At 45.8% G+C, this 12,090-nt stretch overlaps 1 protein-coding gene across 1 annotated transcript in view; it reads left to right on the top strand.

Annotated features, from left to right (window-relative positions):
- NRK (Nik related kinase) overlaps positions 1-12,090 on the top strand; it is a gene marked incomplete at both ends in the record, with an annotated part of 100,386 nt that overhangs the window by 51,970 nt on the left and 36,326 nt on the right. Inside the window, 7 exons of the mRNA XM_084269134.1 lie at positions 1,260-1,338; positions 1,942-2,117; positions 3,859-3,931; positions 4,344-4,539; positions 5,367-5,531; positions 6,150-6,311; positions 9,817-9,969. Of these exons, the coding sequence (XP_084125260.1) occupies positions 1,260-1,338; positions 1,942-2,117; positions 3,859-3,931; positions 4,344-4,539; positions 5,367-5,531; positions 6,150-6,311; positions 9,817-9,969 (1,004 nt within the window). The remainder of the gene's footprint in view (positions 1-1,259; positions 1,339-1,941; positions 2,118-3,858; positions 3,932-4,343; positions 4,540-5,366; positions 5,532-6,149; positions 6,312-9,816; positions 9,970-12,090) is intronic.

Here is a 12,090-nt window from a genome sequence, read left to right as displayed (position 1 = left end):
TAGCTTTGCATGCTAATTCCTCATGCCACTTGTACTGGATGTTGTCACTAGTTTTGGCAGGGAAATAGTATAGATTATATGCTGTGGCATTGTGCTTTATTTAACAGTGCCTGGGACTAGAATCCAGGCTTCCTCTGCCCCCCACTGCCCCAGGCTATTGAAAGTACAAAGGAAAAAGTCAAAAGCAGAACCCAGGTGTGAAGCGATGGCAGGTGATTCCAGGCAGAGAAACTAATAGAAGGCACTGAAGGCTTTACCAGGCTACAGTCTTCTCACTTTTACCAGTTCTGTAATGCTCCAAGTCCATTCCTGTTCAGAGGATCACTGCTGAACTCCTGTGTATCTTCAGAAACCAGCTTCCGTACAGTTTCTATCAGGTGCCGTTCAGTAGCTCTGTTTTGTGAAGGAAGACCTCTGACCCTCGATACTTCTCTGTGACAGATGGAAGCGTGCTCATAATTCCATACAAAACGATGAGATGTGATTGTATTTACTTTCTGTGGAGTTCTTTGTAGCCTCAACTTTCCACAGCAGTGCCACTGAAGAGAAGTACACTGGGCTGGAGAGAAACCAGCATCTGAACGCCTGAGTAGACTCTCTTGCAGATTGTCTAATAACGCTGCTCACCTCCTGAAACGCAGAGTAGATGAAATGTGTGCTTAGTTATTACACCCTGTGCCAGTGATGCAGTTTATGAGCTCTCCGCTTTGCATCAGGTTTTCTTCACCTAGTGCTTTTTCTTATGCCATGAACGACACAGCTAAGAGTTTGCTTAGAATGTAGCGAGTAGTTTATCTGAATCATGAGCCAGATGTAATAACTACATAAGTATTTCAATCCCAACTTTAACATCCACTTATGCAGAAGCTCCCTTTGATGTATTAGAAAGGTGAGCTTTTTCTATGCCCTTCTGAAGGCTTATGCATAAAAAGATAGGAAGAAAGCTGTACTTGTTCCTGCCTCACAGCCTTTCTTTCAAATCTCTTTCAACTGGCAATAACAGCTCATTGTTGTGTCAGATCTCTGTGTACTCGAAGATGTTATTTCTTGGCCATAGTTATTTCTTGGCCATAGTGTGAATTGTGTTGACTGATGGTGTGGTGCTGCGGTGGATGCTGGGCTGGTGGGAGTAGGAGTGTTTGTGGAGGACCTCTCCTCTCTGTCTGGAGAGTCGGGCTTGGTCAGGCTGTGGGAGAGATGCAGGGGGTGCCTGGTGGGGGGAACATGCACCTTTCAATAGCTTGTGGTTTTCTCTGCAGCCCTGTGTGACATGCACCCCATGAGAGCGCTCTTTCTCATCCCACGGAACCCACCCCCAAAGCTGAAATCCAGGAAATGGTAAGGAACTGTGTAGAAGCTGAGTTCCTGCTGCCTCTGGGCTTAGGAGGATTTTGAGCTCTCTGGTCCGGAGATGGCGACTTTATTAAATCCTACAAAGATCTGTGAGGCCTTTCCTAAGCTGTTTGTAGTGCCATGTTAAGCCATAAGTGCAGAAGTATTTTACCTTTGGGAAGCAGCAGCTTTCCTTAGAACTCTGCCTAAACTTGGTGGTCATCACAGTTGCCATTGGTGGCTGAAAGGGCAGTGTAGGCAAGGCTCAGATGGGCTGCCCAGGGTTGACGCTTTGTCAGAAGACCACATGGGCATCGTGGGGCTAATGGCAGACACTGTGGCCTACAGAGAATTTTGTCTTTTCAATGAAGTGTGTAAAGAAAAACCACCATATCAAAAGGGTAAGGGCAGTTTTGAAAGAGTTGGATTAGCCAGATTGTGGTTTTGTATAAATTCAGAGCTGCCCATCACTTACCCTCAGTGCTGTGCTGGCCTCAGGAGGCACACTGGTGATGAAACTCAAGTCGTGCAGTTCCAGTGCAAAAGGAACCCTCGGTGCACGAGTTGAGAAGGATTGTTGTTTTCCTCCACTTGTTCTGTCTTTTTCAGGTCAAAGAAATTCCTAAACTTTGTTGAAAGCTGCCTTGTCAAGAACTATTTGCATCGGCCACCCACGGAAACCTTGCTGAAGCATTCTTTCATCCGGGACATGCAGAACGAGCGGCAAGTGCGCATCATGCTGAAGGACCACCTGGACAGGACCAGGAAGAAAAAAGGGGAAAAGGGTAATGTGGCAAACACAAAAGTGAAGGCACTGCAGTGTCTAGGTCTTCTTCCAATTTTGGCAGCAGAGTACAAGGCAGATGCAACTGAAATGGTAGAACCAGGAAAACTGTGAGGAAGTGTTGTCCTTGAGAGCGGTGGGGTGAAGATCTCTTTGCCAAAGCCCAGGTCTTTAGTGATCTTTAAGTGCCAAAGTCCTTGGAGCCTGACTGACCCTGATTCACTTAGAGAAACCCTAATGCTATTATGAACAAAGATGCCAATTAAAGTCTAGGTCCCAGCTTTCTTAAGCATCTAACTAGTACTCAGCGAGTGTTTCCTAGTCTCTTAGTTCATCTCTCTGTCCGTGATCCATTTAATTTACCTGTTGCATCTCCAGGGAATGTTAGCATGTGAGTTCTTTGGGGTGCAATTGCTCTTTGAGTGTTTTGCAGTGGAGTGCACAAAAGAGACCTCGAGAAGTCCTCTGAGCTGCAGCAAAACACCAATGAGTGTGATGAATCATCTACTTCACAGGGTGGCTGAAGAAAGAGGGAATCGGAGTTTGTTCCACATGCTAGCCTTACCCTCCAGAGCAAAGCTTGGTGTGAGGATGAGACTGGAGTAAATGTCTGTGCACAGCAGATCATGGCCTTTGCAAAGTGCAGAGAGAGCCAGAGCTTCTTGCCCACTGATTTTTCCTGCCCTCTTGCTCTTCTGTAGGTTTTATGCTGGCAGGGGTGCTGTGAAGATCAGCAGGGACGTGAGGGCAAGCTGAGGAAGTACTGTACAGTTGAAAAGTGGCTTATAAGCTCCAAGGACTGATTGGCTAGAAAGAATATTTGTGCCTAAAATGAAATTGCTGTTACCATGTAGATTCAATGCCTCCAGCAGTAGTTGCCAATTCCACCCCCTCATTCACCTGTGAGTCTCACAGCACATTGGAGTGGGGAGATATTGAATTAGAGTTTCTCAAAAATGTCCAGGAAGGGGGGGATGCAATATTGACAATTACTGCTTGGTAGATAGTTGCATTTTGACCTGAAAAGTGTTATTTTTAATCAAAGCTCTCCTGAAAGGCAGAACAGTGTGAAATTGCCAGACTATACACCTCAAAATGGTGACTTCAGAAAAACCCATTGTGTCCCACTTCGGCCTGCCATGTAGCCAGCAAAGCAGAGTAGGGCCAGTTTGAAATTATCCCTTAAAAGCTGCCCTCATGTTAATCTTGAGGAGAACTTGAGAGGTGTGGGTCAGCTTCTTCTGAACTGCTGTGCATTGTTATTATCCCTGGGTTTTATTTTAATCATTTGCTTTAATACAAAAGGAAACCTGGACTTGGTGAAGGCCTCAGCACCAGCTGTACTGTAGCAGAAAAGGGCAGCACGAGTCTTTTATGTCCTATCTAAATTTCTTTCTGAAAAACTGCTCTGCTGGTCCTGCTCTGGGGGTTGGATTTCTCTGTGGGTTTAGCCTAATTTCTTTCAGATTATGGAAATAGGTTAGTTTTGCAAAACCAATACAGTCAGTCAAAGGAAAAAGCAGGAATGTGGGAAGGGGCTACCCTGAGACATCACCTGAACTAGATTTTGAATTATGTACATGGATGTCTTACCTCTCCTCAGCCTCCCAGTGCAACCTGTGGCTTTTAAATTCCTGCTGAGAGACACATAGTTCAGGTTGAGTGCTCAGAGAGAAGGTTCACGATCATATCTTAAATAACAGCATCCTCCACTGGGGATTGTTTATTGTTCTCTTTTTTAGAAGAAACGGACTATGATTACAGTGGAAGTGAGGAGGAAGATGATGAGCTGAATGAAGATGAAGGAGAACCAAGGTTAATTTTATTACTGGAATAAAAGATTTGACTGCCCAAGCTGTTCTCATTGAAGGCAGCCCTCCTCAGCCAGAATGGCTTTCTTAACTCGCTCTGAATGCCTTATCTCCTGCATCCCCTCTGGTAGCTTTAACTGGTTTGTAGCTATCAAATAGAACTGCTGAGTAGAAAGTGTCTGTAATAAGCTGCTGCTTATTTTCCATGCAATGGGGAGAAAATTCTCAAATGGAGTACCCAGTCATCAGCTTCAGGCTGGTTTTGTAGCACAGTAAGTGCGGATGCATAGTCATCATGCTGGAGATTTCCTGGAACATCTTAATTTGCTAACATGGGACGGCAATTCCCAACACACCTTGTATTCTCTCTTTTAATGTTATGTTTAGTAATGTAGAAACCTGCCCTTTTGTTTCAGCTCTATAGTTAATCTCCCAGGGGAGTCCACTCTCCGTCGTGAATTCCTGAGGCTGCAGCAGGAGAACAAACACCGTTCTGACCCTCAACGCCAGCAGCAGCAGCTGAAGGACCAGGAGAAGTACAAGAAGCAGCTGCTGACAGAGCGGCAGAAACGGATTGACCAGCAGAAAGAGCAGAGGAGGAGGCTGGAGGATGTAGGGACCGACTTGTGTTGTCGTTCTGTGTCTCATCACAAATAGAAAAGTTGCCTGTAGGGAGTAGGCTTTGAAAGGCACGGGGCCTGTGTTAATTTGTCAGTGCAACCTGGATTGTAGGCTGTAGCCTTGGGGGGGGGTGGAACTGTGTCACTTCTGAACACAATGATTTTAAAAGGGCCCTGTCCTTTTCCTGATGACAACCTGCCCTGAGCTTTGGGAGCAGCAGAGGAAGGGCATTTTGTTTGAGTGAGTTTGGTGGTGGAAGCCTAGGCAGCTTCCATGTGTGTTGCCCAATTCAGAGTCTGTCTGATCCAGAGTTACAGATGTTACAATACAGCCTCTGCCTTTTCAGCTGTCTGACACGCTGGGGTGTTGGAGGCATTGCTAAAGCACCAGCGTGTGTCTTCTCACGAGCATCTGAGGAAACTCAGGCATTGTGCAAACGCTGTGGAGCTGGCATTTGTGAAACATCATGCTGCTCCAGCGAAATAGGGGGAGACATGACTTTGGAAAAACCCTTCCTCCTCAAAGTGATGGGAAGATGTCATTAGATGAGCTGCCAGCCATCACAGAGACCTTGTGTGCATGCTTAAATGAATGGCAAAATCTGCCTTCAGCTGCCAAAAGGGCAAAGGTTTCCCTTCAGGTTTGGCAGTCATTGTGGTGGCAGCTCGTGGCTGTTTGCTTCTGCTGTGTGGTGCATCGGGTATCCCCTGTTAGCAGAGTGGGACATGGGCCTTGTGATTAATGAACACTGGTGTAAGTAATTGGTGGGTACAAAAGCAAAGTCCAATAAGCCATGTTGTTCCCTGGCTGTCTTCCAGCACCAGCGGCGGGAGCAGGAGCTGCGACGGCAGCAGGAGTGTGAGCAGAGGTGGCCGGAGGCTCAGGCCGTCCAGAGGAAGGAGGAGAGGTGCAAAGATGACAAAAGGGCTGTGGAAGATGAGCGGTTCGTAGTAGATGGACAGATGAAATCAGAAAAGAAGCAGGTATGAAAAGAGTGTTTCCTGACAGCAATCACAGCTGCCTGTTCTTGTAGCTGATGTCTGTCTCAGTTCCCTGAGGGTGTTCCCATCCTCTGAGTCACAGACCAGAGGGGGACTTTCTTAAATGGATTTATTGCCTCTTGTTCTCAGATTCAGCCTTCCTTTGAGTTAGCTGACACATTACTGAGTCATCTTCCTTATCTGCAGCCTCTCCCACTTCTGTCCCTGCTGTTTCTCGGTGCTGAAATGGTCATCAGTCGCTTCAATCTGATTTAAAATATCTTTACCCTCAAAGCTTCCAGTATCAGCTTGCCATAAGCTTATGTCTTCAGACTCCAGTTTCTGTTTGGGTTGTAACCAGGCCTGTTTCTTTCTTGCAAATAAAAGGCAGCAGAGGTTAATCTTAATGCTGAAGTCTCATTCTGTCATCTTGGCCACAATGTTTCTTCCAGTGTTTCAGCAGCAAAGTGATTAATAATCAAACAGAAGCATGGAGTGTTGGATTAAAGCCCTCTGGTTTTAGAAAAAGTAAAAAGAGAAAAAAAAAAAAATTCTGATGCAGTCAACTTGGTTGCCCTCCATAGCATTGTTCTGTCTGAGGTTCCCACTCTTTGCTTTCAGAAGGTGGAAGATGTGCTACACAACAGGAAGATGCATCGAACTCTCCCCAAAGATCAGACACAGCTGCTGTCTCTCCAGCATGACCACAAGCAGAAGAAGAATGAGCCTTCCAAGAGTTCGAATTTAGCAGTGCATCTTCCATCGAGCAGCGTGAGCAAAGAGGTACCATCGTAGCCAGTGTAACGTTTGGGTGCTTTCCAGTTTGTGATGCTGTGGTGGTGCTGAAGCAGAGAACAGGCTGATCTTTAAACATAAATCTGGAGCTTGAGTTGTGTCTGACTCTGCACTTACGCTGCAGGAAAGCCTTTGTTTCCTTTAATGTAGAGGATAATTCTGCTTGAGTTCAGAGGAGGGAAACAAGGTCCTTCTGGTCAACCAGGTAGCATTCCCTTTCTAAGAAGAATGAAGGCAGTGTCATCTGAGGTTTAACAGATGTCTTCACCTGATTTTAGGGTCCACAGAACTGACCCAGACACAGAATGGTGTCATGCCTCTGAAGCACAGATCTCTGTGCCCCAGTGTCAGCCCGTGATGTCTTTTCTTGTTCTTGGTCTCCTGGGATGTTTTTGTAGGTAGGATCCTACAGATCCATCCTGATATGATGGACCAAGGGTAGACACACACAGTCCTTGATTGAGAAATATAATCCATTTCACTCCTTTGCTGACTCTGAGAGTGTTTTTTTTCCCACCAACCTGTTCCACTTACTGTTACCACTGTGAAAAGCTACGGGTTTATTTTCTATATGTTATCTCATCATTCCTAGCACATTTATTTTTCATTTTGATGCAATCCCAACTCTGTGATTCCAGCAGGTCTGACTTGTGTTACTAAAGTCTGGGTTGATGTCAAAATTCTCAGCAGCTCACAGGTGCATCCTTGGGTGGATGTGATGGTCTCTACAATAGTGGCAAAGCATCTTCCCAAAACACCCAAGCAAAGGCAGGAGGAGAACTCATGCATATGTATAGAGTGCTGCTTTTAACATCTTGCTGCAGTCTTTGAGCAGGTGCCCTCTCTGTCACCTCTTAGTGTGTGTACATGTGTTTGTGCAGGCTGCAAGTGGCACCTTTAGCTGAAATATTGTGTATTGATAATCAGTTAAATGAAGCTGCTGGGATTGCTGACACGCTGGATTTCAGGAACTGAATTGAGTCTGCAAGCAGCTAAGCAGGGTGCCCAGAGAAGCTGTGGCTGCCCCTGGATTCCTGGCAGTGTTCAAGGCCAGGTTGGATGGGGCTTTGGGCACCCTGGGCTAGTGGGGGTGTCACAACTCCATGTTAGAGTGGTGGTTTGTGAAAACACGAGAATATTCAGGCTGAAGTACAGTGAACTGTCAAAGCCCTGAATGCCCAAAGCTCCAAAGGCTTTTGTTGCACTGACTGTTTAAACAAATCATTATGGAAACTTGAATGAAGTCCTCTTGAAATCAGTATTTTTTTTTGGTGGTGGAGAGCTGGGTCTAATTCCAGCTGGGGAGTAAATTGAGTGTGGACAGAGAATTAAACTGCTTTTGCTGAATACACAACATCAAAGTCAATACAAATGCTTTGCCTTTGCTAGGCTGTCAGTGGGTGGGGGGAAAATGTAACTCAGTTGAGTTAATTTAACTTTCTTTTTCTACTTCATTGTAGTTAGAAGTCAAGAGAACTACAAAGTGTCAGCTTAAATACTTATCTCTGGACTTGGCATGTGTTTTGTAAATGACCCCTTGGTCACAGAATGAAATGCATTATGGAATTTAGTGTGCAGTCACTGTTAACTATTAATTTAGTGGTGAAATAAAATATCACTGATTTCAGATAAAGTTCTGCCTGCCTTGAAGGCTCACTGCACGAGGCTCTTGTTGTTATGGCTACCATGATGTACTCTAGTTTTAAGGACAAATTATTTTACAGTATTACTTATTTAATCTCAGAACTTCTTGGAAGTCACCGATCCCTCCACTAAAATCATAATTTGTGGTGCAGTTACATTTTTTGCTTGAAGTTTGAGACTCTGTAATAATGTCATCAGTCATAATTGTTCACAACAACTTTAAAATGCTTTACAGGTTTGATTGTTTGGAACAGGGACAACTCAGTTAATTTTTCCTTGTTGATACTGATCTTTCCTAGTTTATCATCTGAAGAGATTGTAGTTTCTCTGGTGGGAAAGATCTACAACAGGGATAGAGAGAGCCTTCTCAGGAGCGGGTTTGTCTGCATACTCTTTAGGGCGTAGTGGCATTTGCAAGACCAATTACAGATATGCAAAACCTCCTCAGAATTAGCGTTGCACTGAGGCATTAAAACCAACCAAACAAAAAACCCTAAAGCCCTCCAAAGCCTCAAATGTAATGTGTGAGGCCACAGAGCCCTTCCTTGTCTCTGCCATTGGACTCCTCCTGTCCGGGCAGGTCAGGCCGCGTTGCCCCTGGTGTGTGTGGATGTGAGCTCACTCTGTGCTGGCGGGTACCGCTGGCACTGGAGCTGCTGGACTGAGAGGCAAGGACTCCAGGCTCAAGCTCCCTGCCCGGATAGGAGCTGGAGTCAGTTCTGGCAGCCCAGCATCAGCTGCAGGAGTTTGCATCTGCATCATCATATATTGCACACAAGCACCCTTTGGGCACAGAGCTGATGGGTAAATTATCACATCCAGCTTAGTGACACCACTCCAATTCTTACTGTTTTCTTTCTTGCTCATGATAAAAACTGCCTTTTGTTCTTAGGAGCTGCAAGTAATGAAAATCTGGCCCCAGGAGCAGTGTAACGATTGAGTTCACTGGGGCTAGGATTTCATGGCATTGCTTGTTTTAATAAGTTCTTGTATGAGTGGGTTTTGGGGGTTTTTTTGGTGTTGTTCTCTTCTCCAATCAAGATGTGTGAGGCCAAGGTGAATCATTTTCCACATCCTCAGTCTTTTCCTAGGCTGTGTTAAGAATCTGTTTACCTTCCTGACACAGGCGCAGACATCCACGTGTGGTGAGAGATACCTTAGGAATGCCAGCGCAGACACGGATAACTGAGGGTTTTCATGGCATTAGACACTAGTTTGCTGTGCAGAGCTGTTTCTAGACTGCTGAATCAGAGGATATGCTGAAAGATTTACACTAGAGAATGGGAATTAGTCATGTTGAATGAAACTGGAAAAAGTAGTGGGGTCAAAACTGTAGGATAAAGATTTTTGTAATGAACAATACCCTCAGGAAATAAAAGGACCTTTATTCCTTCTAGATCATGTTTCTCAGTCTCTTCTGTAGTGTGAGTAACACACCAAGAGATAGTGTTAAGGGTGTTTCAGAGGAGAAGGCAGCATGCAGTAACGTCAGCGTCGTAGGAAGGGGTAATAAATGCACAGCAAAACAGGCTGCGTGCTGTCAGAGCTAAGTAAATACAGACAGATGATTCCTCCCAGCTAAAATCCCAGCCTGCAGCAAATGGGATGGCCTAGAGCACAGCAGATGGCAGCTCAGGCCCTTTTCCTCACTGTGGTTTGGAAACTTGACGGAAAAGGGATGGTTGCAAATGGAGAGGCAGTAATGGTTCATACTGTGCCAGGGCTGACCTCTCCCTGATGGGCACGTCCGTCAGAGTCGATGCAAATTGTGGTGCTGTTGGAAACCAGCCAGGCTGCCAAGCCTGAGGCTCAGTGTGCAACAGGGTGCCATTTTTCCTCCTCTTCTCAGGCTGAGGACCGAAGAAAGAAAAGCGACAGCATCCAGCCTGCCTTCCAGTGGCCAGCGGTGCTGGGGCACGAAGCCACGCCGCACGCCAGGATGGGATCTGGCAGCAGCTCCAGCCCCTGCACGCCTGCGCCGCAGAGAGCCGTGTTAGTACAGGTACGGTACTGCTGCCCCAGGTGGGGAGGGGAAGCAAAGCATGGGTGGCTCCTAAGCAGAACAGCGTGTCAGAAACCTGGTTTGGTTTCCTTTGCTCCTGTCACAAGTGACTGAGCCACGTGCAGACCAGCTCGGAGGTTTGTTTTTAATGCCACCTCGTGCTGCTAAGGTCTGTGTGAAATTATGCTTAGGCACTGCAGATCAGGGTTAGATAGCAGTTATTTTTATATCCTTGATGCCTGATTGCTCATTCCATGATACATACTGCTCTTAGATGTTGCAGAGGAAGTCTAAATGACTTCTGCTGTTTTAGTCCCTGGGTGATACATTATTTATATGGCACCATAAATATATGTGGCACTTTACAAAACACATCCAAAGCCAGAATTTTTATCCCTGAAGTCTGTATACACAAGCAAGGTTGTTAATGATCTCATGTGATAGTCTAGAAGTATATGGAGATGTAAAAGGACCAATGCAGAGTCAGATGATGCCTGTGGATAGAGCCCAGAAGGTTTATGACTTGAAAAACTTTAATATTTAGAGGTAGAACTGGAACCTAAACAGTACTGCTACAGTGAAAGCACTCTGAGGCAGTCCTGCATTGGGATTTTTCACTCAGAACTTTTTAGCTCCTGCTGTTTCTGCCAGTTCCAGGATTCATGATCAAGGGTTCTCACAGTATGTCCAGAAACACGGCTTCCTTTCAAGGTCCTGCTCTTTCATGCTGTATGAAATAAGTAGCTTGGACTGCAGCTACTTTTTTCCTGCAGTCTCTTGTGAAGGGACTGTAAGCAAGTGTGAGCGAAAGAAAAACAAGATAGCAAGTAGAAATGGAATAAACTGTGTTAAGTGTGAGCACAGCTCATTTAAGCTGGAAATCTCCACTTGCTTTGAAAACCCACAGTGGCAGGAGTAATCTTATGGCCTTTACAGTTCCCCACAGCACCTGGTTCAGGCATTCATTCATCCCCCCCAAGGATATACAGTTACAGTCCTTGTTTTATTCTCGGCAGCTCTCAGTTTGTGCTGGATTCCTGGATGGATGGATGGATGGATGGATGGTACAGCTTCTGATCCATCTCTCCAGTTGCTTCTGTTTGATACCTATGGCAGAGTGCATACAGATCAGGCTTAGGAGTGGTCTGTGTGCTGCTGTGGCATCTTGTGGCCTCTTTGCCTCGTCCGTTAGATCTCTGAGTCAGAGGAGAAATACCAGACCACAGTGGAGGGTGAGTTACTAGTTTCAGCTCAGCTGCTTTCAGAGCATGTCGTGCTACATCACCATGAGCCCAGCAGCAGGGTGGGCCCATGTATGTCTTTGAGGCTACCTGTGATTATGGGTTATTACTGTGAGGTTAGGTTGTATTGTCCCCAGCTTTTCATAAGCTCATTGTTTCTGTTCCCTGTGTGGACACTGAGCTGTTGAATATCCATCCAGTTCCATACCCACTGAATAGCCTGTCCATCACATCCATCTCTCTCTGGTATAGAGAGAAGAATGTTGCAGGGGACCATGTAAAAGTGTCTTTAGAGATCTGCTTGTTCTATTCTGCTCCCTTGTCCCTGAGAGCAGCTTCCCACAGGGTCATATTGACCAACTCCTTGAAGCTAGAATTGCTTCCTGAAGTTCAGTGTCCTGACTTTACTCTTCACCTGTCCCATATCAGGACTATGAATTCCACCAGTGTTCCAACCTCTGTCATGTTCCTTGATGGAAACCACCCTATAAAATATTTATGCTGTTTAAAGTGATGGTGTTACTTAAGGATAATAGCAGCAAGCGATACACAGTCGTCACCGTGTGATTTCACTCCCTGCTGGTAGCTGCCCTGTTACCTGCTCACAAGTCAGTGTTCCAGCTGGTAGAGACCGTGTGGACAGGGAAAAGCCGATCTGTACTCACACCTGCTCTGTTAGCATGGGGACCAGATGAACTTCAGATTTATAAATTACCCATTGAAGGGCTGTGTTTCCTTTTGCTGGTGACGCATATAGCGGCGTGTTGGGATGTGCCGCCTGCGTGAGCTGCACCAAGTGTTAAGGCAGTAAGGGTGGTGGGCCAGTTAGTCACCTGGAGATTAAAAGACTCACAGAAGTATACTTGTGAAGTTCAATATG

This window comes from Gallinula chloropus (genome assembly GCF_964237585.1).
Source record: "Gallinula chloropus genome assembly, chromosome: 11".
Classification (NCBI taxonomy): domain Eukaryota; kingdom Metazoa; phylum Chordata; class Aves; order Gruiformes; family Rallidae; genus Gallinula; species Gallinula chloropus.
This window is presented reverse-complemented; position numbering and strand designations above follow the sequence as displayed.